General features: G+C 38.0%; 2 protein-coding genes across 7 annotated transcripts; both read right to left on the reverse strand.

Annotated features, from left to right (window-relative positions):
• Positions 1-800: 800 nt before the first annotated feature.
• Positions 801-20,893, reverse strand: ppfibp1b (PPFIA binding protein 1b). Of its 6 annotated transcripts, none has more exons than XM_041997910.1 (27): positions 20,719-20,893; positions 15,590-15,692; positions 14,876-15,081; positions 13,937-14,026; positions 13,695-13,808; positions 12,854-12,985; positions 12,005-12,097; positions 10,061-10,178; positions 9,872-9,916; positions 8,293-8,354; positions 8,117-8,201; positions 7,624-7,763; positions 7,140-7,237; positions 6,481-6,541; positions 6,205-6,379; positions 5,778-5,810; positions 5,036-5,177; positions 4,798-4,929; positions 4,421-4,571; positions 4,191-4,302; positions 3,947-4,035; positions 3,605-3,727; positions 2,852-2,977; positions 2,588-2,776; positions 2,323-2,487; positions 2,068-2,133; positions 801-1,967 (listed from the first exon to the last, which is right to left on the reverse strand). In XM_041997910.1, exons 2-27 carry the CDS (start codon positions 15,672-15,674, stop codon positions 1,884-1,886), a joined length of 2,916 nt encoding a protein of 971 aa, XP_041853844.1. In that variant the 5' UTR covers positions 15,675-15,692; positions 20,719-20,893; the 3' UTR covers positions 801-1,883. The 6 variants fall into 6 exon arrangements, with proteins under 6 accessions (XP_041853844.1, XP_041853846.1, XP_041853847.1 ...); XM_041997912.1 differs by having other exon boundaries at positions 15,611-15,692; positions 20,719-20,892; XM_041997913.1 differs by lacking the exon at positions 5,778-5,810 and having other exon boundaries at positions 20,719-20,892.
• A 657-nt stretch (positions 20,894-21,550) lies between these two features.
• si:ch211-245j22.3 (uncharacterized protein LOC563798 homolog) lies at positions 21,551-25,355 on the reverse strand. The gene is made up of 5 exons (XM_041997924.1): positions 24,796-25,355; positions 23,040-23,172; positions 22,794-22,943; positions 22,568-22,673; positions 21,551-22,165 (listed from the first exon to the last, which is right to left on the reverse strand). The coding sequence occupies exons 1-5, from the start codon at positions 24,864-24,866 to the stop codon at positions 22,029-22,031; spliced, it is 597 nt and encodes a 198-aa protein (XP_041853858.1). The 5' UTR covers positions 24,867-25,355; the 3' UTR covers positions 21,551-22,028.
• Between the last annotated feature and the right edge of the window lie 26 nt (positions 25,356-25,381).

Raw genomic sequence — 25,381 nt, forward strand, 5'->3', positions numbered from 1 at the left:
TGCTCACCTGCCATTCAGTGTCAGAACTCACATCTTTCCTCTTTATTTAATGTAATTGTGGTGGCTGATCCATGAGCAGGATCATGCATATTTATCAGGTTATTTCCATATACAGGATTTCTTACTTTGTAAAGACACATAATAAACTCTTAAACTCATTTTCCAATTTTGGTGACATTATTCTTAGCAAACACCTATCAAAATCTAATTTGAACAATTATTATTTTATTATTATTATTATTTGCTCAAATTGTGCTTACATAATGAACATTCTTAATATGATTATCCTTTATCAAATACTACAAAAACCACTGCTTTAATTTTTTTTTTTAACCATGGAAGGATCACCAAGGATCAAACCTCTGGTCTGTTAAAGATTTAAAAGATTGGCCAAATTCAAGGAATTAATAAAGACATAAGAGACTAAATAAGATGAAGATGGAAATGAAGATGAGGTGAGATAAAAGGGTTTATTGTTAAGAGAAAAGATACAGTAAACGTGGAAAGTAATTAAATTTATATCTTAATTCTAACGTGATAAGTGATCAGATTAATTTAAATACCTTTGACACATGAGAAAAAGCCTGTTTGGCTTTTTTTAATTCAGGATTTTTCTTGCAGTTAATGTTACATCAATCAAAAATATGTATTCTAGTTTTGTGCAGCTACATAAACTGTGACAACACACACATACAGAAGGCATTTCCTCAAGATAAAGGACTGTGGAAGGAATTCTTTTGTTTCCTTTTACAGTTTGGTGACTGAAAGGCTGACTTGCAATGATATTAAGATCATTAGGATTCAAAAACATGCCAAGTTAGACCTATTAAAGGCTCCTTCAACATATTTTCATCTTGTTACAAAAAGCACATTAGTACATGTTCACACATTTCCAGCTTTCACATCCGAGTTACGATATAAATTGTGGTCGACTTATTACTTCTTTACAGTTGGAGCCATGATTTGTGTAGTAACACGGCTTCCAGCATCTGGCAGTTTATTTGTAAAGTTCAATAAAATCTGTTTTGATCCCATTTATTGTACTTAAATTCACTATACAAGTTTTAAAAAATTATATTTAGAGATATGGTTGAGAGTTGAGTTGCATCATTATTTTATCTCATCATAATGCTAAAATAAAAACATCGGACAACAGGTTTCCAAAATCCTTTTATGATAAAAACAAAAGAAATAAACTCTTCTGAATGACTTTTAAATGTCAATACAATGAAATTCGTTAGGTTTTGTAGTGTGTGTATATGTGCAAATGCATGGGTACAAGTCAAAGTCTTTAGAAAATAATAAAATACAAGATCAATATCATTTAATTAGCAAGGTTCAGTTGTGTAGAAAAAACATAGCAGCTGTTGCAAAGTTATTACTTTACACTAATTTAAAAAAAGAGAGAGAAAATAGGGCTATACTCTCATTACTTCTATGAAGTTTTCTACTTCTATGAAGTCAATCTTTTTCCAAAACCTCCACAGTCAAAATGTGTATATATTAAATCTATATTGGCATTTTCTTGGTGTCATTTTCCTGCTGGTTGACACTTCTGTTCTATGAGAGCCAGAACAGTGTCCATAAGTAATCGAGTACTAAATATTTCCAGAAACCAGCTGGCAGGCAAACAGTGGCGTTCTCCTAAATGTTACCTCTAACACCAGATGATAGCAACGGAGGCTTGTGAAGGCTTTTACAACACCATGGTTTAAAACTGAGAAAAAGACAGATGCTGTAATACTGCTGGCTCTTCTTTGAATGTAACACTAAAAGGAAAAATGGGAACTTTATTGATGTTTGCTGAGAGTAATCTGTGTGCAAGTGGAGAGGGTTGGCACAGAGTTTCATTCACAGCAGGACCAGGTCTGATGCTGACAGCCTCATGCATTGGAGTCCTCATCTGTCACACTGGGGTTCGGCGAGTTTGAAATCTCTTTAAAGAATTCATCATCTTTCAGCATGCTCTGGTAAGAGGCACAACAGAGGAAAACGTTAACCTGTTCAAAAGCTTCTGAAACAACTGAGCATCTTATGCTTCGTGTGCTGGTAAATTTTCATTCTTACTGTGAGATTCTGAATTCCCTCAGAGAAAGCTCCGATCTGTCTCACTGTTCCCTCCGAGTCCTCCATCTGGAGAGAAACACTCAAGTTGATGAAATAAGTCTCACAACAAAAACACACTGTGACCAGATTTAGAAAAGTATCTGAAAGCAACATGCACATGAAGTGTTGTGATAAAAGAAGCTTTCAAATACTGTGCACGGTAAGTGGAATTAGAAAAAATGATCAGTGAAAAGATTCATTGTGGGAAGAGCTCGCCTGTTCTAGCCGGTCCAGGTCGTCCTCATAGATTTGCAGCTCAAAGCCTTTCTGGAAGCTTCGTCCCTTTGGCATCTCCACGTCCATCGGACACACATACTCCTCGTTCTCATCCTGCTTTTTCTTTCTCAGACTGCCAAAATTACCAAACGACAGTTTCTTTGGCTGGTATGAAGGAGGAAGAAAAGACAAAAAATGTATAAATTCTCACACAGGAAAGGACATTTCCAGGAAAACAGTCTGCCCTCAGGAGGTAAGGCCCTACCTTGACTTTGGTGGTGGCAGTAAGCAAAGTGTAGTCTGGATTCTCAAGACACTCTTGCTTGAGCTGCTGGGCCTCTGAGCCAATGAGCAGACTGAAATGTGTGGCAAGGTGGCGCCTTAGCAGAGTCTTGTTGGGGGGGATATTCAGTAGCAGAGCCATGGTCTCCACATTGAACCGTGGCTCCAGAACCTGAACAGGAAGCAGATGTGTTAAGGACTTGATCCATTTGTTTTAGAGGGAAAATGAAAAATCTTACTTTCTTACCATCAGTCCACCATGGACCCCGCTGCCTCTTAGGTTGGGAGCATATTCAGCAAGGTCCACGGAGCGAAGCCACTCCATCACCCTGTGGTTGGTCCACTGGGAAATCTCTGCAGGTGAAATATTGTTCTACGATGTACAGACAGGATAAATAAATCACCAATTTGAAACTGAAAGGCTGTTGAGACACAGCTAAGAGCTGTTTGTCACCAGGTTTACGTGCACAGTAATAATCCAAATACTGACCCCATTCTAAACAAAATAGTATTAACATGAGCTACATAAACATACTACATTCAAACTCCTGTTTATAAAATGACAGGTGTATACATGTCCACACAACCTGCAGCCTCCTTTCTGACAAACAGACAAAGAGGCTGAACATTTATGCACTGACACTAGTAGCGTTCTTTACTGTGTAATTAAAGATGAAAGGTTAATGCAAGAAGTTCAATCGGTAATTTAAAACTCGTAGAAAAGCAATATTTTCATCTGCTTCAATCCACTGCTGTGTGTTTTGCCCAACCACAGCGCCATCATTAGGCTTGTATCAACGATTTTACTCAAGTAAAAGCCATTTATGTGAAGGCTAACTTCTAGGTTAATTTTTGACTTGTAATTAAATTAGGCTAACTCTTGAACCTTGTAAAGCTGACAGCAGACCCAAATTGTTTAAACTTTGAAATAAGTGTGCCCTTTAAAAAAAAAAACAGAAAAAACAAATTATTTCATTGCCCAACATTAAAATGAATGTACCTCGTCTGATGGCCTGCGACGCAAACAGTTGGGCTCATAATTGTTGAGTCGCAGAACTTGAATGGCTCTCTTGATACTGAGGTGATGCAGGACACTACCCACTTTCAGAGAAAGCAGGTCATCCTGCGGGACAAAGCAATCAAAACATCAACAGATGACTACTAGAAGAAACAATGCTGTGCCAAGGTGTGAGGCTTAAATTACTAGTCACAGAGCGGGCCATTTTCAAAGGGACTCATGAGACTAAATGCAACAATCCCAAAGTGAGATGACCTTAGAGCCATCAGACCTACGTAATCTAGAGGGTATGTAAAGACACAGCTGTCTGATTCAAACACTTACCACGGTCATGTAGTGCAGCATGCGCCCATCCACTCTGCCCTCATCAAACTGGGTCTTATACTGAGGCAGGCCGATATCATCCAGCCATCCTTAAACAAAAAAAAAATATAGTCAGACCAAGATCAACTTAAATCTAAACAGAGTTAAAGCAGGCTGTGAGTAAAAAAAACAATAAATAAAGCAGAGGCCATTTGAAGAGCAGAGCATTTATAACTTGCCTCATGTTTAGGTAGCTGCTACTCACTTGTCACCCAGTTGTAGTCCAGCTTTCCCTTATTATCCTCCTCCTCTGACCCGAGGGCCTGCAGAGCCAGTTGCAGCTTCTTCCTGTGCAGCGGGTGTTTGATACCCAGCTCCTGAACATTTAAAGAAGACAAGCAAAGATTACACCAAAACAGCTGCCAGATACTACAAAGCAAGAATGGCACAAAATACTATTGTGTCAACTTATTAAATTGTTCTGCTTGGTCTCACCCTCTCGAGGTCTTGTTGTGAAGCCTGTAGTAGAGTCTGTCCAGAGGAAACCCAGACACGAGCCATGTTCACATAAAGACCAAGACCCTGTTCCTGCAGCCAGTCACAAACCTGATCCTTGGACCAGCGTGCAAAGGGAGCATCCACATCACTAAGAAAATAAGAGGGAAGAGCTGAACTTATCAGATGTCTGTATGACAACAGTGACAGAAAAACAGTAATGAGCAGATATAAAATCAGTTTTGACGTACACTACATGCAGTTCTTGTGTCTTTTGTTAATTCAATAAAGACATTTTTTTTAAAGAAGAGATTAAAAAGAAAAACAAGGATGTCCCATTCTGACATTCATTATCCACACCAAGCACACACACTCACTTGTTGACTCGCTGGAGGTCACGGGACCAGCCCAGTCTTGGTCCTGCAGTGGCACGCACTCCACCCCGCTTGAACTCACCCTCTGGCAGGTTGTCATCCAGGTTAAACGTGGTTGATTGGCTCCTCTTAAGCCTGAACAAAAAAACACGACAAACAGGTTGAAATACTGAAGCATCCTCACAGAAATTACTGATTTCTTCAAAATCAAGAGTTGAGGACTAATTAAATTTTTACTCACTTCCCAAATAGTTTTTTTATTCCTTTAGATTTCTTCCTGTTCTCTGGTGTCGTAGGAAGTGTGTGTGTGCTGTCACTGTTAGATGACCTCTGCGGCAGTCCAGCAAGATCCAGATGATCAGTGCCCTGTCCCTCTGTTTCAGCTGCACAAACGAAAATGCCCACACAGCATCATCATAAGCATCAGTGTGAGAGATGTGAGCTAATTGGTGGAGGCACAGGGGGCTGCGAAGCTCTCTGGAAAACTCTGTGATAGACTCACAATGACTCCAAGGCACTGGCAGACTGAGCGGTCATGGCAGCAGACTCAAAGCAACAAGCTCTCTAGCACGCATGCATCACACACTGATTTCTGACTTGGGGAGGGAGGGAGGGGGGTAAAAAGGTATAAATTATTAGGTTTTATTTAAAAATGGTTTTCTTTAGACTTTTTAATGGGGATTTGTCAGGCTTAGACAAAAAAAAGTGCACTAATACATGCAGACACGCAGGTGACAACATACACAGTATACATGGATTGTATGTTGAGCAGACATTTCTGCAACAAAGGACAGTGATAAAGTTGTAGATGTTAAAGCACTCGCATACTAAAACTTTACTGCATACTACAGAAAAAGTCGGCTTAAAGAAGGAGATTGGGAAAAAAAGTAGATGTACAAGGACATAGGATATTGTCAGTAGTTTCCTTTGCTTTCTTTGGAGAACTACTACAACCTTACGGTAACATGGTGTCTATACTGTACCTAGCATAGGGGCACTTGCACTCCTGCTGCGGTCTTCATGTGTTACAAAGAGCACACAACACACGACAGGGTCCAAAAGACAAAAAGAGGACAGAAATCGTGATTGAAATAATAATGGGATTGAAGAGGTGTAACAGAGACATAAACATAAAAAGGGTGTAGACAGGACGAAAGGCATACAGTGCCATGGAAACAGACTTCCATAATTAAACAGAAACCACAGTTTGTGTAGGCTGCAAATTACGGTCTTGGTCTATATCGTACAATCCATGGGTGTGGCTTTTGAAAAGAAAACTCGCCCGTGGTGGAAGAAATCCTTCATGGAAATCTCATGATGTAGTAAACAAGATGTCAGCTCTATGACTTGCTTAATGTCGCACATGACATCATGATTTACACGATGTAAAATCTTGGGGTTTGCTCTTACCGAGGTTGGGACTATTGGTTGTTTTCTTGCCTCCACGGATCTTGAAGAAGCCTTTACCAAAAGATGAGCGAGCCTTTCTTGTGCCAAAGCTGTCGTCTTCTGTGGTGGCAGGCAAGGTGGCAGAGGAACCTTTAGGAGGCTTTTCGCTCATCTTGCTGCTTTCTTCATCTCTGATCTGAGAAAAGAGCAAGCAGCATTACTTATTTAGAGAACTGATATGTACAAAAACTGTTCTGGAGGTAGATAGTATCAGTAAAAAGACCCCTCCCCCCTTACCTTTTCATCATTGTTTCCATCCAAATGTTCCTGACCCTCAGTTCTGTCGGTGTCCTGGATGCTAAAATGACAAACATAACAGTGCATGCTTCACTTGCAACACAGCTGAGAGATGTACACCTAACAGGTGTGCAAGTATAAATTCATTTTGTTCCATTTCATGAAGTTGTTTTTAAGATCTTATACTCTGATCTTGTTTATCATTTATTAAAAACTAAAAGAATCATGAAAAGCTGTTTTTTTTTAATTATTGTGTAAAATCACTGTCCAATTCTGCCCAAGTGGTGAGAACAGTGGTGAGTACTTGTACACCAAAGTGATAGGAAATGAGACTTCTCCTGCCAAACAACGCCTTATATTGATGAACAGACGCTGCTGTGTCCAGAGCACATTTAGAGTGTGACAGGATGCTACTTAAGAAATGAGACAATGACTTGTTGAAGTCAACAACACATGTATCAGTGTGTGTGTGTGTCGCCCATAGTCACCAGCTGGACAAAAACCTGTTTAAATTTATACATATTAGCTGCACATCAGATATTTGCTTTTACTAATTTTTCTAAATTGTTATCAGAATAAAACACTTCACAAAGTTTCAAAAAACAAACCATTAGCTCTGATTTGAAGTAGAGCAACAAATGTAAGATGCTATCTTTCACCTTTCTAGATCTGTAGGTGTGGACTCCATTATTTGCTCTGGAACGGAAGCACTGGGAGTAGGTGAAGGCTCTTCTCCATGTCCATTAAACCTCTCCATCTAAGGATATATCATAAGACAAATTAAGATTTCCAGACATAAGTGCACACTGCCTTAAAAATTGACCCAATTTCTTTTAAGGCCACACGAAGAGCCTAAATCTGCAAATACACTGGGAGAACTGACAGACTAACTTATTCAGTTAATTGGATGTCAAGCCCTTTAACACTCTTTTCAAAAGTGTCAAATTAATTTGAGGTCTTTGCAAGTGCGAGTTCTTTACTGAGAGGTTTGAGTTTGATTAAATTTGATGTTGCACAAGGGGAAAAAGGGGAAACGACAAAAGAAGATTCAATTTAAACTACTAGTTAGCTATAATATTTTAACATATCCTTCTTACTTTTTGAGCAACCTAACGACACCACGTGATATTTTACTGTACAAACCTCATCTGGGCTCTTCCTTCTCAGTTGTTCAGCACCTGCAACTTCTTGTTGTTCATATTCCACATTCATGGTGTTGATAGAGAAGACTGCACTGGATCCATTACCAGAACTCTCAACTTGCTCGTCCTCTTTAGTTTTCTCTGAAGGGAGCAATGAATACAGTGCTGGTCACTGTAAGGACTATACAGTATGACAAGGGAAAATGCAGGAATTATCAGAGAAGACAAATATAGTTTTAAAGGGAAAGATCAACCCAACTTTTTCCTCATACAGAATGAAAAAGAAACCGTAATATTACCAATAAACAGATTGAGAAGTTGTAAATTTAAGACCGGAAATCATACAAACCAAAACACCCGGTGAAAAAAAGCTGCCAACCATAGACCACACAAATTCGTGGGTTTATAAGATACTTTCAACATCGACTTATCAGTAAATTTTTTATCTGTTGAATAAAATAAATATTATCCCTTCTGCAAAAACAAATTCTAACCTTTTTTCCCTTGTACCGACATCACCATGTCTTGGACTTTCTTGTACCGCAGAAGCGACTGCTTCAGCTCCTCAATCTTGCGATCCTGCAAAGAAAATGAAAATTTTAAAAAACCTGACAGGGATGCGGTTACATTTATTGGCACACACAAAGAAAATTAAACTTGTTAAAAATACCTTTTCTTCATTTGCTGCCATCAAGGACTCAACAGCCTTTTTCATTCTTTGCACTTCCACATCTAGTGAGGACAAAGAAAGAAAAAAAGATTTCAGATGATGAACTGCTGCGTTGGGGATGAATAAAATGTCTGAAAACAGCTGTAGATTAAACACACTCAGTCCATACAGGCTGGAACATCACAGCCACTCAGGTGACATGAAGACTGACAAACTATACCTCTTCTGTGAGGAAGCATTTCATCTTTGTGTTTGAACATTTTCACTTTTCAGAACACACTTCAAGGCACCTTTAGGCTGAGACACAGCTAAAGGTGGTCAGATTATATGCAGTCAGTCAAAAAAAGAGTGAATCACTTGCAGTTTTAAGTAATATTTGTGTAAATAGGTTGTAAAATAAAGGCCATTTTAACATTTAACATGAATCATTGTGCATTTCTCCTTCCACAGGACATTGAATAAGTCAAGAGTTCACGAACCTCAATAATAAGATACAGATTAGTTACTTTACTTTATATTCATTAAATGTAATTATTAGGTATAATTATACCTACTAATTATAAATAACTTTCTCCATTTGCCAATAACAACCATCTCTATTAAAAAAATGTGGATAGAAACAACTATCACTAACTGTGCATGCAATATGCATAAAGCTACAATGGATTATAAATTATATCAGGTGGTATAAAATTAGATTTTAGATTAGTCTAAAATGACAAAATTTAATTTTGATATGATGTAGTGCTGTAACTAGTCTTGGTGCCCATTTAAAAGACTCTGAAGGCATAACACCACATTAAGTAACCTAAAGTTTGGCCATTTATTAAATTCAAGAAATCATTTACTTTCCCTTCCACCAAGATAGTTAATGTTTGATGAATGTCTTCAACAAAAGGAATAATTTTGCTGCTGGGTTCAACTTGTTCCTATTCTATTTACTTTCTTTAACTACATATTTTAGGTGTTAGGGACGCATAATGTCAGACTCTTGCTTGCTCACTGCTATGTGAACAGAGTTGTGCTTTAAGAGTGTAGAAAATGAAAAGTGAAATTGTTCTGGAGAATTAATATATTTTATACACGATAAGTCATGGGGTCAGACAGAAATGAAGACTCTCAAAATAAAGATGCTGTGGGACAACTATGTACAGGACAACAGTACAGGTTAGCAGGACACACACTGGCTGTTGGTGTGAGCAGGGATTGAGGGATACAGGAGATTACTGCTGAAGGACATGAGTCAGGAGGATGAGTGAGCAGCCTGAATGGTTATGACAACAGTTCATTCCTCATTCCTGCTGGAAACATAATGCAAATAATTGTTGTTGCTGTTTTAGTTTGGACATTTAAACCACAAACAGGAGACATGGGGGATCTTGTTTCATTCAAAAAGAAAAACAGAAAAACAAAGTTAAACACTTTAACCGGGATGTGGTCCTCTGGCCAGCTACTAGCGCTTCAATGGGTTATAATGGACAAGCAGAGTTCAGACGGCTCATGCTCATTCATGCAAACAAGGGTTGGGGCGGGTGCAATGAACAAGTGCAGAAACAAACACAGCATAAAACCCCCTTACGTTTTTCTTTCAGCCTCTTTCTAAGAGTTTCATCTGGATGAGAGACTAAACAGGACAAAAAAATTATGACACAAAAACTGTGCAGAACTTTAGTCTTTATAAATTATTCATTTGAACTTTACATAATGACAAATTTAGCTTGAGGCATGCTCATTTTCAGGAAGCCTTGTGATTGAATGTCTTTCCCACCTCTCTCTGTGGGATCTACACTGCTCACGGTGATGGATTTAAAGCCTGCCTCATCCTGTAGTCTCCTCATCTCTCCATCTTTGCCCTCCAGCTGCCTCCTCAGCATGGCAAGCTCCTCCTGTCCAACAGAGGAAAGCAGTGAGCGCGTCTCCTCCACACAGACCTCACCTCCCCCACCCCAACTCAACACTACAAACCACAACACAAAAAGTTCACAGATGCTGACGTGGAAAAGAGGCACGCAAGCCACACCAGCTGAAAGGGTAATGTAAGTGAGGTGGGTGGCATGCACAGACATCTTGGATAAACGAAACAGGAAGAAATACTCAAAATATTATAAGGAAAGGTGTTTTAGTGACTAGAACAGAAATAAAATACAGAGATTCAACATTCAAGTGTAAAAAGAGCAACAGAAAAACAGGACAAGTGGAAAGAGGGAAAAGAAAGAAAGAAAGAAAAAAAATCTGCCAACGTTGGAAAAAAAAAACCTACAATTAAAGCATACCTGTGGTTTAAAATATGTGTGTTTGCTGAAACTAGTGCTTTGTAAATGCAAACTTTAGGAAGTGGTATGTCTAATTGCGCTTGAATTCTTACAATTTATTGTATTATACTCTTAAATAAATTACGAGATTTCACTGTTTCTTAAAAAACACCACTATGCAAAAAAGCAAAGGAAGGCTGTAGCTAATCTGATTTATTTCCTTTTCCTTGAAAAAAAAAAAAACAACAACAAATAAAGTAACCAAAAAGGGAGAGGTCAAAAACCATAATCATACGGCAAGCACAACCATCATCCTGAGAAAAGCCAACCTTCAAGGCCTGGAGACTGTGCTCTTTCCTCTGTTTCTCATACTGCATCTGGCCCATTTTGATTTTCAGGCTAGAAAGCTTAGCCATTAGCGACTAGCAGCAGAGAGACAAACCAGGAGGAAAAATAAAGATGGAGGCAGATGTGAAGACAATAAAGATTGAGAGAGTGGAATATCCGAGATTCAAGCTCATATATTTTAAGTATTGAGTACATTAAAATTAGGCAGTTTTAAACTTTATAGGTAGAAGACAGAAGAAAGAAATTCTGCTTTAAGTCTCATGACACATGACACTAAATCGTTAGCACGGTTGCGTTTCATAATCAAGGTTAGACATAAACTGCAGTCATAAGAATCAATAGTAACTTCATTTAGAGCTTTGATACAACAACTAGAATTACCGAATCACAATAAATTACAATATATGTCTTACTTTTAGTTGTTAAAAGACAAAGACATGTTTTTTTTTACCTGGTTAGTACTAAAAGTGCTTTATAAATAAAGTTGGTTTGGCTAACATTTGCAGCATTAGCTGCTTTCACACATGGATCAGAGTCATGGGATGTTTGGAAAGGGCTGAACAGACCTGCAGATTTCCCACCCAGCCAAAGATCAGAGGGTGAGACAATGTGCGAATGCATCAGCTGCTCTTCAGGAGCATTTACTGCTGGTGTGGGAGTGAGCAAATCCATGATCTGCTGCTTCATTCTCCTTTCTGCAAGCCTGTATGCTTCTTTCCATTCATTCCTCGTGATAATGAATCTATTCAGCGGTTATGAGCACAACGACGAACTTCATCTGCCAATTTCAACAAGCTTAGTGTGCTACACTTCTTCACATTTCCAGCTGAAAGTTTCCCCTCATGAAGCACATGTGTGAACAGCAGCAATAGAGACAGTCCAGAAAAAATCCAAATTCTGCTGAAAATCTCCTGCCTCTGTGTTCAAGTGTGAAAACAGCTTTACAGATATCTGGTGGAGCTGTGAGGCATGAATTTTCACCTCATTAGAAAAAGGTTTATATAGATTTTATTTTAGAAAGTTTTTTTCCTTTATTTTTACACTTAAGTCACGAAAAATAAATATCTAAATATGTTAAATTTGAAAAGCATTACAATACTGGAACAACTCACCTTTGTGGTTTTAAGTTTCTTTTCGTACTGTAATTTTTCATTCTCCAGGTCAGTCAATCTGTACCGCAGCTCATTGATTTCAAGAATCAAATCCTGCAGAGGAGAAAGCACATCAGGAGAAACAAAAAATACTGCAAACTGGTGTTATTTTGAGTTTAAAACTGAATGTCTGACCTCTCATATCTTACAAATCAGCAAGATTTAATATTCAGAACCAGTAAAATGCAGTGTAGACAAACAATAAAAGCAGATATGTTTAGGGGAATTCCATGGAGAGCAAGTGCCCTACAGCAGCAGCAGAGATAAAATGAGAGGAAGCTGTGATTTATGTGCAGTGAGGTGGAACATGGACAGCAGCTTTTTGTTCCAGTGGGGTGGAAGAGACAACCGCAGTGCTACAACAATAACATGACATGTTTGAAAGCTTTCCAAGCACTCTGCATGGTTCATCTGGGAGCAGATATCTCCCCATCTCTCATAAACAACATCTTAAGCCTTTAACCACAAGGCAGCAAATCCAAATAAGGTTAAAAAGCTGCATAAACCTGTCTGCACTATGATAATTCATTTATAATCCTAACAAAGACTTCAGGAAAAAACTCCCATGACTGGCTGAGCAAAAAGGTTGATATTCTCTTAAGGTGCTGGTATTTTTTTAAGGACTTTTCTTGAAGCTAAACATGCAACTGATTTGAAACTGAAAATGAGAATAAAACTGCATTTCACACAAATAGCTTAACAAGATAAATGAATGTTTAAGATGTGTATGCGTATAAACATCTGTTGAAGAAGACAGAAAGGAAATAAGTCAGTACAGAGGATTTCAGTCCTGAGAAGCAGCTCCCATACCTCGCTATCCCTAAATCGGTCATCAAAGTCCAGTCTCTCCTTCTCCATAGAACCAAGCTTCAGTTTGAGGTTTGACACTTCAGACATGAGTTCAAGCTTCTGAGTTTCCAGAGCAGTTCTGCAAAGAAGCTCCTAAAATTACAAAAGAGGATGAAAAATAAATTAAATATAAATTAAAATCTAACTTAATGAGGAAACTTGGGCTCAAATTAATGCATCATGCAGCTCACTTGTCAACAGGATCATCATGCAAAGCAACAGAAGTGTTTAGTTCATACAAAAATATGCTGAAAATCATAAAGACAATCACATAAGAATCAGATAAACAATCAATGTGTTTGTAGTAAGACAGCAGAAAGGCAGAAACTCTGTATCAAACCCTTTACTTAAACATTTAATGCATTGAAAGCTGGTGGAGCGACTCAGTTCTTATACATGCCACAAAAACACCTAATTGTCCAAGTCAACACACCTGGAGGTTTGAATTTTAGAGAAGCATTGCATCAGTTTTTGGTCTTTCTTTAAGCAGATTTCTGTTATAAAGACTGCAGAGAATAAAAACTGTCTAAAAGAACATCATAATTTCTCTTAGTGGATTATAAAGCATCATTCATTTTGTTATCCCTCCCTTCAGCTGCAGGCATATTGTGGTTGTGACTACATAAATACAGAAAATAACAATCTCAAAAACTGACAAATGCATAAGAGTTCTGGTCTTTTAGATAAAAGTCGGTACAACCTCCTCACACATACTTTTTATACACACAGACTTTACTACTGTTTGATTCTTGTATGCTACAAGATTGATTAGCCTGATTATAAATGAAAAACGCACACATACCTGTTGAAGCATCTCCTCAGTGGCATTGAGTTTCTCCCTGTGCTCATCCAAACACAAGTCCAAATCCCGGATTTTTTCACCCTGCGCCTCCACCTGGTCGGTCAGCACACTCACCTGCAGAGAAACACTGTTATTCCTTTTAAAAGAGGACTTTTCTCTGTGTGTGTAGCACATACAAACATGAGATTTGAGTATTTATGGCAGGTGCCAGAATAGTTATCAAAGTGCTGTTGGATGGGCACCTGAAGCACCAGAGACTCTTTATCACTCTCTAGTCGGGAAAGTCTTTCCTGGTAATGGTCGCCTCCAGCCAAAGAAATGTGACCATTGGACTGTAAGGTGACAGGAAAACATTAGTTAGACACAAAGCCATGAAAGGAAATGTGTCAGACCTTTCAAAAGTGCAGAATAGTACAGACAGGTTATTTGATTGTGCTGATTTTTAAAGACCGTAAGGTTTAAACAGTCTAAAATAATCTAATGTTTAATACTGCATTGCTTTAGCCAGCAAAAACAAGACCTTACATGGCTGAGAAGGATATGATTCAGACTTCCATACAGAGAACAAGTTACAGCATTACACAGAAACTCTGTCTGGCCTGCAGCCCATCACTCTCCCAAACACAACTCTGATTCCCCAGCGTGTTTCTTGAGGCACTCTGGCGCTTGACAACACCAGCAACTCATCCAGCATTCCCAGAGAACTCAGCTGAGCAGGACAATTATGTTTTTTCTTAGCAAACAAAGTCTGTTGTATGCTGGCTCACAGAATTGTTTGCTTGTGTGGTTTTGGATTCATAGTTTTAATACAAAACATGAATCAGAATCAAACAAACCTTGTCCATCACAAACCTCCATTATTACACAGCTTTCACCAGCCTGCTTTCATACAGCTTTGCATTTTCTATCTTTTGTGTAAGCAACTAGATAAACCAGTTTTGTGACATTACAAGTGAATAGGATCTATCCTGAGGCTGCACTATTCTGAGGAAAGAGTAAAAAAGATATATATATATATATATATATATATATATATATATCTTACAATATTACAATATTGTGTGTGCAAACCTCCAGTACCTGGGTCTGTTTATTTAGTACATCTACGTAATTAAAGCAAGCAGGGCAGGTACATTAGCAATCTAAGAGTAATGTTTCTTTTCTAAAAACCAGGCTCTCACCAGATGACCCTGGAGCCACTCAACCAGACCGTCAGCTGTGGAGTCGGGAATCTGGCAACGCAGACTTTCTCGTTCCTCTGTGTCCATCAGCTCTAGTACACTCCTCAGGTCTTCCAAAAGATGGAGTGCCCTCAAACTACCCATGAATGGGGAGGTAGGTGACTGACAGTCAAACAAACCATTGGAGTAGTCCAAGGACTTGGAGCCTGAGGCAAAGAAGTAAAAAAAGGAAAAAGGCACTAACTCAAAGTGCTGAGATGGTTCATTGAAGCTTTTTCACACAATGATTAAAGCACACACATAACAGTTCATCCTGAATTAATAATAAGACCAATTTCTATTTATGCAATTTCAGCCCACCATCATAGGCTGGATTTATGCAAATAACTCTAAACAATGTCTGATGGATACACAGATTAAAACCAGTGGTTTTACTTTCAATTCTTTATCAAACAAAATTAATCATGTTAAACTGTCTATTTAGACACAATAAATTAGGTATTCATACAAAGACAATATTTGTTCAAATGACAAAATAGCCTAAGTAAGCATAGAGTATAACATAAACACAGAGATCCAAACATACAATGACATCAAAGAAAATCTTATCAATGTTAACTCGACATGTAAGAGATAAATCAGACAAGTATTTGCTTTAAACTTAAACACAAATGAGGAAGACTAACTGCACCATTACTGACAAGATTTACTCACTTGACATCTCTAATGCTTTACCTGCTATTATCCCATCCATCTGCTCCAGGGCAGCAGCCAACATGTCGCTGGCATCAGACATCATCTTCAGTCACTGACAAACCTTTAACAGCAAAGACGCCATTAGCTCACAGTGTTTGAAGCATTTAAAGAGTCTCTATTAGGCAGATAGATTTGTTATCTCCATAATTGACAAAAAAAGTTATTAAATGCCTCCATATTCTTCACAAATTACTAGCAAAAAAAAAAAGAAATTAGGCATGTGATATTAGGAATTTCTTAAACATCGCTGTAATGACCTGATAAAGTTGGTTTAGCTTTGGATAAACATGTTCCTGCCGTTCGGTGAGCTTGAGAAGTGAATTACAGTGTTGTTCAGCTGTCTCAACAAAACAGAACAGTAACCTTGCCATTGAGGGCAACTTCACAAAAATGTTTCCACCCAGGAGTTAAACTATTCTCAATTCAGAAGGGTTTGGTTACTAAAACAAATGGATCATGTTTGACTCCATCAGATAAACGATAACCTAAAAAGTTATGCAGCTTAAGACTAACTGGTGAAAATACTAAGGCATGCTCTGACTTGTGGTTCTCTCATAAGCTTGATGCTGGAGAGGGTGTGTGTAAATTTAGTCAAAGACTAATGAAAAAGGCATTTCTGAATATAAATCAGGTCATTTACTTAAAATATTGGTACACAGAATGTTCTGCCAGTAGGACACTGGATACTTTGTTTGGAGTGGAGTGAAGATACATTTTAGTGTCACAGCTTTGGACATCTGCCCAAACAACACAGCAGTCTCTTTATCTTTGAATGCTCAATCAAATGACTGCTGTATATTCATGCACACTTTAGCATGCATGCAGAGGTGTCCATCTAGAAATAAACATACACCTCTTCCTTCAATCAGCTGCCTCAGTTCCTGGGAGTGCCCAGCTTAGGATGCAGACCCATTTTAAAACTTTATGGAAACCACCCACAGACTGTACTGTTATTTCAGCATTTCTGTGGTCACATTTTCCATTATGTGTAAAATAAGCATGCATTGAAACAGAAGATTCGTCACAACACACAGCAGGGTGAAAGGAGATGAGAGGAACCAGCATGCCACAGTTAACTGCTGAGTGGTTCCTAAAAGTAAATGTGGGTGGAAATGCTCTCGGGTTACCTACAGTAGCTGCTTATCTCGCATTCGGCTTGAGACACGGACATGACTTAAAACAAACGGTCTACCCTTAAAACTGAGATATGTTGGATGGCAACAAATTGAGAGAAGAAAACTCACAAATCACCTTATTGGGCTAAACGTCTTCCCTTTTTGTCTTAAAACCAAAATGAGCCCAGAGCAATGCAGCAGTGTTTGGCTATCAGGACATCAATGTCAGATGCCAATCAAAATGCAGAGGCCCTGTTACTGGAAGATAAATAATTGGATTCATTAAACTCCGCAGAATATGAGGCAGCAAACTGCTGAAAACTAAATTAAGACATGGATGGAAGAATAATATTTTTACCCTGAATATAGATAAATAAATAATGTATGAAATTACTTTAACAACAAAGAGAAAGGCATATAACTCAGAGCCAATGAGCTGCCATTAAGACATAACTCTCAACTACTACAACAGATTAAGGGAAGAGCTTCATTTTGGAAAAAAAGAAAGACAAACAACAATCACTTATTAGATTCCTGCAACAAACATCATAAGACAAAAAAAAAAAAAAAAAGCTTTCCACAGCAGCTGAGCTAACACGTAGTTTGTATTATGATGAGTCAAACTGGATTGAAGACCTGGAGGGTATCCCCTCACAAAACTAAGTCAGTCTTTTTTTTCCTTTCTTCTGCTCACACAGCCGAAGAGCAAATATGGGTAAAGTTAACACATTGCTTTGAGCAAATATACTTCAAACACACCAGGTCAGGTCCGGACATGCTGCTTTCAATCCTGCTGTTCAGAAGTCAGTCACTGCTTAACACATGTAAAAGTACTTGTGTGAACATTTCCATGGCTTCTTCCTGGAGTCAGGATGAACCCAAAGCTAAACACAAAGAATACCAAATTACAGAGAAGTGCACTCTGTCCTCAAGTCCAGGGAAGCTTGTGTTAAGTCATATGTAAACACAAGAGAGAGCTACCTTTATGCAGATAAGGTACTTTGCCTGTGCAGTCTTAACATATCGAGCACCATAATAATGTCTTCCACGTCTACAACAACGATAATTTAACACATCATTTGCTGATCTTGTTAGGCAACACATGAAAAATTATAATTTCAAATAACCCATGAACACACCTTTTTAATTCTTGCTGAGGGGTGAAAATGATTTATTATCTATGTTTTACAACAGATTAGAATCAGTTTTGTCTATCTTCTTTGGAGCAAATTAAGGAGGAACAAATTTGTACCTGAATTTGCTGTCAATGTGTATTTTCTGTCCATGCAAGTCTGCTATCACAAGAGACATCTCAAATCTTAACAGCCAAGCACTATTCTCAAAAACAATGTCTCACTGTCTGCCTTTCTATAAAAGCAGTACTTACACCAGGCATGAGGCACACAGAGGGGGCTATTGTTCATCATAGCAGGGTATTTTGACTCAGAGGCATGCAATGTTACAGTGCGCATGGAGCTTATAACACCACCTGCCTTCATGTTCTTTTCAAAGACCCTCAAAACTAAGCCAAAAGGACAAAAAAAAAGTGTCCAAAAAGCCGTCCTGCCCTTTGGTTAAACAGCCATATAATTCATGGAGACATCCAGAGGATAATGAACACAATGGGGAGGGGTGGTTACACTGGACCACAATAATTGCTTTCAAATCCTTCAGCACTGGTCCCTTCAGGCAGAGAGAACCATTATAACCCATCCTCACAGGACAATCTACGGAGAGCTCAAGCATTCCTGGTATGAAAAAAGCGTTTGCACATGCACAGGAAATAGAAAACAAAACAGAAGCCTCGGGGTCCCTTGTCTGGGAGAAGAGATAGTTTACTGCCACAATGCAGCTGACAGCAGCAGCATGTGTTGTGACTGAGTTGCTATGGTGGTTAAAAAAACTTGGACAGAGAAGAATTTACAAACTGTGAATAAATTATACAGCTTTTCCTATTTATTATCCTGTTAACAGTGATTTCCATGGACAACATGAGAGAACAGAGCAATGTCTTTCCACATGACAATTTCTATGCTTTGACTCATGTAGACTTTGGCTCATTTTTCACCTTTGTGCAACATTTTCATCCATAAAAATAAAAAGATTCAGCTCTGACTTGAATACCTCACCCTGTTTTACCTCACACAGGGAGCTGTCACAGTTTATTCTGCACCTTGGAAATGGTGGATGTGCATCTAAATAATTAACTACTTCACAGTAGAGCTGGGCAATATACCTCGATTTTCAAATATATATCATGACTTTATCATACGCAATACAGAATGAGGGAATATCATTTATATCGTGATAGCTCATTTTAAATGAAAAGTTTCTTATCTCTTTGCATTTTTGTACAACTGGATTTTTGTTATGATCATTGAAAAGTGTTTTTCCTTCATTTTGTTAATTTAATATACAGCTACTTTACACCTCTCTCTCTCCATATATATATATATAGATATAGATAGATAGATAGATAGATAGATAGATAGATAGATAGAGAGAGAGAGAGAGAGAGAGAGAGATACGAAATTTAGTTCATATCGCCCAGCCCTACTTCACTACTTATTTTCTTTGGGGAACAAATTAAGTGCATATGAGATCCATTATTTAGCATACAATATGCTAAATAATGGTCTTGAGACAAGACTCCAGGTTTACGGAAATATGAAATGTAGTTGTACAGTAGGAGGATGGGTCTGAATATACACATTACATCTGAAGGACAGCGCTCCAGAATCACTTGCAGCTATTTCCAAACTGGGTATGTAGCCAGAAAACATCATCATTAATTTGATTTAATACCATTAAAAAACCAGATGAGCCTCAAGTAGATAGAGCATTTTTGTAATATAAGAAAAAAAGAGGGGTGCTATGTGAGAATAAGATTTTTATATGATGAAATCTTCCAAAATTTTCCTTCCTGAATGGATAAGATTGCAGCTGATATCAATTTAAAGTTGGACAGCAACACACATTATTTTTATCTTAGTCACAAGCTGTTTCTTAACAGTGAAAAGCAACACTGACCTGTGCACATGTGGCACAGATTAGAAGATTTCCATGACCATCAAGTAAAAATAAAATCTCGTGTTTGTTTTGAAACATTTGCTGAATTCCTCCATAAATTATTTGCATTTTAATGCATGGTTTGGCAGGAAGAAAAAACAATGGGAAGACTAAGAATTTCACCAAACTGTGGTGAGCTAATAATAAAAAAGGAAACAAAGTTAAAACACAAAAAGGCATTCACATGTCTCCTATAAGGCAGTGCTAGTCGATTACTCCAAACCTACCACATTATAGCGAGGTCATGTTTAAAGCATGTGGTGTTTAGTTTACAGACAATTCTGTTGTTTTGGGAAGCATCTGAAATAGAAGACAAAACACTTTTCGAGGTCGACTTGCGGGCAATGAATCAACTGATCAGGTTTCACAGCTCAGGGAAGAAGAAGAAAAAAAAAGAAAAAAAGACGCCAGACAGTAAACTATCCAGTCTGCTTCACTTCTATTCTCAATTTAACATAATCTGTAGCTAAGCTAAGTAATACCATACTCAAAGTCGTTTAGTTTATGTAGAAAAAGGTGCCTTCAGGCGGTGCGAAAACACTAACCACAAATCTGGAGATGAGGCAGTCAAACACATTTTTGTTGAACGTATTTGTAAAACAAAGTTAAATCATAATCACTACGAAGGGAAAGTAAATACAGAGGAAATACACACGAAGAATATTTGTTTTTACTTTTTTCTGGTGTTCAGTCTGAGATTTCTCTGTAACACTGCCAACAACTTGCATATAGAAAGCCGACTGATATCAAGCACCCACTGAAGCGCCGAGACACGGTGGACATTGTTAAAACAGTAATAAAACATATGTTTAATATGTTTAACTTGTACATTCATGCGCGCGAGCCATAGTGGCAGTTTGACTTAACTGAGTTCATGAAAAAAGAAAACATAGAAGCTCTTACCGCAACTACGGTTGAAAAAATTAAACTTTCTTTTGGTTTGTTTCCTCTATCATTTACACAAGACTCCACAGCGTGTTGTTTCTTAACTTTTCAGTGCCCACCAGTACGAACGAACCCACGTCCCTCCACATCGCTACGCCATGATGTCGATGTGACAAGGCAGTTGGAAAAGTTAGGACGTCACGCCTGGAAAAATCCCGCCCTTCTCCGGCCTGGATTGGCTTCGGAGGAGGAACTTTTTAAAGGATAGGAGTCCTGGCGCATTCATTGTGGCAGTGTAAAATTGGAAACGACAAGTTGTATCGGGATAAAAAAAAACAAACAAACAAAACAACAACAACAACAACAACAACTAAAGAAAAAAAAACACTAATTAATAAACAGGAAAAATTTCCAGGAAAATATGCAATCATTCCTTTGACGCTTACATTTCCTGTTTTTTTTCTGGAACTTGAAGGGATCATTTTCCTCAAAGTCTGGGAGGTGCATCCACAATGCATCGGCTTTAGATGAGCGCAGGCGACATCTGGTGGTGACCATTAAATTTAGCAGGATCATTAATTCATTAATTTTCTTTATCGCATTTTCCAGCAGAGGGTTGCGGGGAAGCTGGAGCCTATCCCAGCAATTAATTGGCGAAAGGCTGGGTACACCTTGGACAAGTCGCCAGTCCATTGCAGAGCATTAGCAGGATCATCTTTTAATTTTATGCCATTTTGAAGTTGACTCCATACAAAGGGAACTGTTCAATTAAAATACCTTTTCTCTAGTAGCTACTCTATGACCTCTAACACCAGACAACACAAAAAAAAAAAAAAAATATGAAGAGAATGATTTTTGTCATCTTTATTAGAGAAAATGTAGGTCTGTAGGCCAAATAAGGAAGGCAATTACGAATAATAAATAACATTTTAAATATGTAACTTATTATTCATTTTGGGGCATCACATCACGCTAGTTAATAAAGCCACAAGTGCTTAATGGTGCAATATAAGTAGGACATGTGGCATCTCATTCTTATGAGAGCCGTAATATGTTTTATAAATACAATGAAAGCAGAAATTATTATTATTATTGAAATTGCATTAAATTATACAACAAGGAAGATATCAATAGAAAATATGGAGAGTTGAGGGAAAAGCAAATATCGCATTTAATGTTGTAGAAACTTGATAAAGTAACATACATTTTCTGCTTCAACGCATCTACATTCAGATTATGCAACAGACTATAATATAATATAATCCCTGGAAAATTCAGTCCAAAGGGGCTCATGTTCCCCCATCCAGTGAATACCACAGCCAGTCAGGTCATCCGTGGGTCCCCAAAGCAGTATCCCTCCGCAGGGGTCTCTCCACCTTCACTGTGCTGGGGTCACATTCCAACATCTCTCTGATCCAATCATCATCCAGCGCTCCCTGTATGAACTCCTCCAGACTGATGATGTCTACAGACGAAAGGACAGCCAGCAATTACAAAGAGCAGAGGACAGACTTTATTGACATCATTTAATCAGGTTTCATCTTTTTTTTTCTTCATCTGTGTTGAGGAAGAACTAAATATACATGTACTAGAAATGATCTCAACGTAGACTCATTTCAACCAGAATTTAAGGACAAGTCTAAATGACTGAAGCAGGGAAATCTTATTTATCAGTAATTTCCCCTTTTCTTTAATAGCTTTGTCACAGGCCCACTGTGAGAAAACAAACCAAAATGTGGGGCTCAGAGTATTTACTTTTTATAGTTCTCTGAGAAGAAGAAGAAAAAAAGAGACTAACATCTGTGAGTGCGACATCTCTGTTGGATTCCAAGTTGAAACAAGTAGAAAGGGAAAATCATTTCCTCACCATTGTTGTCTTTATCTAATCTCACAAATATCCTGTTGGTGCATTCTTCAGCTGTCAGTGTGTTGGGTTTGGTTAAAGCTGCTGCTACATTCATTTTATAAACAGCCTGTGAACACAAAGAAACGCCCACCAACAATGTGACATCTGAATCAACAAAAGTCTGAACAATAGTTCTAATATACTGTGTGCAGCATTTTAATGTGATAACAGAGTAAAGCACACACACTTGCATGATCTCTAGCATTTCCTCCTTCGTAATGGCTCCATCTCTGTCTTTGTCATAGAGCTTGAATGACCAGCACAGTTTCTCCGCAGCCGAGCCTTCAATCAGCATGCTGATGGCCATGACATACTCTCTGAAATCAACCACCCCATCCTAAAAAAAAGTTTGATGATTAATAGTAAAACCCATTTATTTTTGCCTACATGAGTGAAAGGTAAAGACTTCAGAGAATTACACACTCTTGCTTACCCCATTATTGTCCAATGTGCGGAAAATCTGTTCCGCATACTCAGCTGATTCGCCGCCTGCAGTTCCATTACAGAAATGCCTTTGAAACTCATGAAGTGTGATCAGCCCACTTGGACATTCATTAATAAACTTTCTAAGAACAAGAAGGAGAGTTTCAGATGAAATACACAAAAAGCCATTGAGCACAGCTGAGGATTCAGATCTGCAGCAGGAGAGGGCATGACTTCTAAATTGAGAATTAAGAGAATTAAGGTCAGCTCATCCTAAACCTGTGGAGATTACACGTGCTGGAAAGCTTGCTTAAACCCTGTCAGTTGGGTGCTCAGATAATTAGGCTAAATGATTTTGGACCAGTTTACTGCATCACAGCAGTGTGAAGCTAATATGCCATGTGTTGTCATGGAGACAAAGAGGTTTGTACAAACGCTGCCACATATACAACTGCATACAGCTATGAGAGAGAAATAAAACCCTTTCTTCCTGAAATATATCATGTTTGAAGGTGGCACATTTGACAGTTTAAGCTGTTTTAAAATGAGAATAAAATAAAAAAATATACAAAACAAACAAAAAACAAAACAAAGGGCACCCATTATTTTCAGTGCTTAAAAACATGTTCTTTGACAAATGCAGAATTTTTCACAAATAAACATCTTAACAACTTTGTGAGGCAGTAAAGATATGTTCAGTATTTTTTTATTTTGGTTTTATTTCTATAGCGATGCACAACATAAAGCCATCTCAAAGCAATTAAATAACAAACAAACATGAATTTTCTTGGACTGTCTAGAGTTTGATCCACTGATACTAAATGAATTTCAGATAAGGAAACTGCGAAGGCCTTGAAGTGGCCGATTGTGGATTTTAAGTTGTGTTTATCTTTTTATCTTCAATTCCATGTGAACAGATGATTGCTTCCAGAAGCTGCTGGTATTTAACTTTATCCATTTTCCCTTCTATGAGTTAAATCCACCCCCAGGTGGAAGACTTGGAAAGATGACTATTCTTTGTTGTACATATTTAAGCAGGTGTCTCTTATTTATTTAAAGGTTTATTTAAGATGGTACATACACATTGATAAACATCAAAATGTAAATGTGCCAGAATTAGCCAAATTTTTGCATCTGTTGTTGACTGACTGAATGTTAAAAGGTCAGAGAACCTGAAAATAAAAAGGGCACATAAAACATTCAGCAAGATGTTTAAATCTGTAGCTTAAAACACATAATTATATGACTACAAACAGTTGTATAAAACAGTAAAATGAACACTAACTGCAACACATGAGGAATAACAGTAAATATTGGACTGACTGGCAATATGTGCATCATCAGTGCTGACAAATCTGACCGCTAAGCAGCCATTTCTTCAGGCTGGATTTAAATATATTGTAATTCTCCTTTTCCCTGACAATTGGTGGTAATATGTTTCACTGGCGTGCAGCTTTAATTGCAAACGTACTTCATCCATGTTTGTTTCTTCTAAACTAAACCAGAGTTTTGAGGTAATTAGTTCATCTTAATAAACTGTCCAAGTATAGGAGCAAGACCACTTGGAATTTTGTACAACAGGCAGCAGTTTGTATAGCTAATCAGATTGTCCCAACTTAATATTTAATATTGTTTTAGGACAAGACAATGGTGCACAGCAGAACCAGCCACCAGTCTACTACATCATCTTTAGTATTTTTAATTATCTGAACACTGCCATTTTTCAAGGGAAAACCAACAGTATAAAACATTAAATGAAATTTTACCTGAACCATTCGTAAAGCTCTGTAATGTAGGACTCTCCTCTCCTACATGGAAGGTTAGCAGCTTGACCCATTCTGTAAGGGAGGAGCGACAGCTCAACACTCGCCCATGACTTTATATACACTACAAATCCCAGCTTATGCCATCTTTCTTAATTGCTCCTTCTCACATTTGACAAATTACTCTGAAACAATCTTCTCAGAGAGGAGGGGGAGAAGGAGGGCTGAGTGCACTGCAAGATAAATGTAATTATTCTTAAGGCCTGTTGCCTCTCAATCTAGTAAACCAGGGGTGATAAAACCACCAGACTGAAAAGTGGTGAAAGCTTTAGGAATTTTTAGTTCAGTACTGCTGTTCACAAAACATATTTACTTTAGTTTGGATTAAACTAAAACTATTTGAAATAATTTCCAAAGTTTCTGTTGCTGGTTTAGTAAACTAGTATTTATTAGCAACATGACAGCCTGGGGAGACGGTCCAGTCATGTTGATAGTAGCAGCAATGATGCAATACACACTTACAAAATCTTGTTTTTCTCATGTGCCCACCCCCCTACCTCCAAAGAATCAAACAAAATGATTGAGTAAA

This window comes from Melanotaenia boesemani, chromosome 10 (assembly GCF_017639745.1).
Source record: "Melanotaenia boesemani isolate fMelBoe1 chromosome 10, fMelBoe1.pri, whole genome shotgun sequence".
Classification (NCBI taxonomy): Eukaryota; Metazoa; Chordata; class Actinopteri; order Atheriniformes; family Melanotaeniidae; genus Melanotaenia; species Melanotaenia boesemani.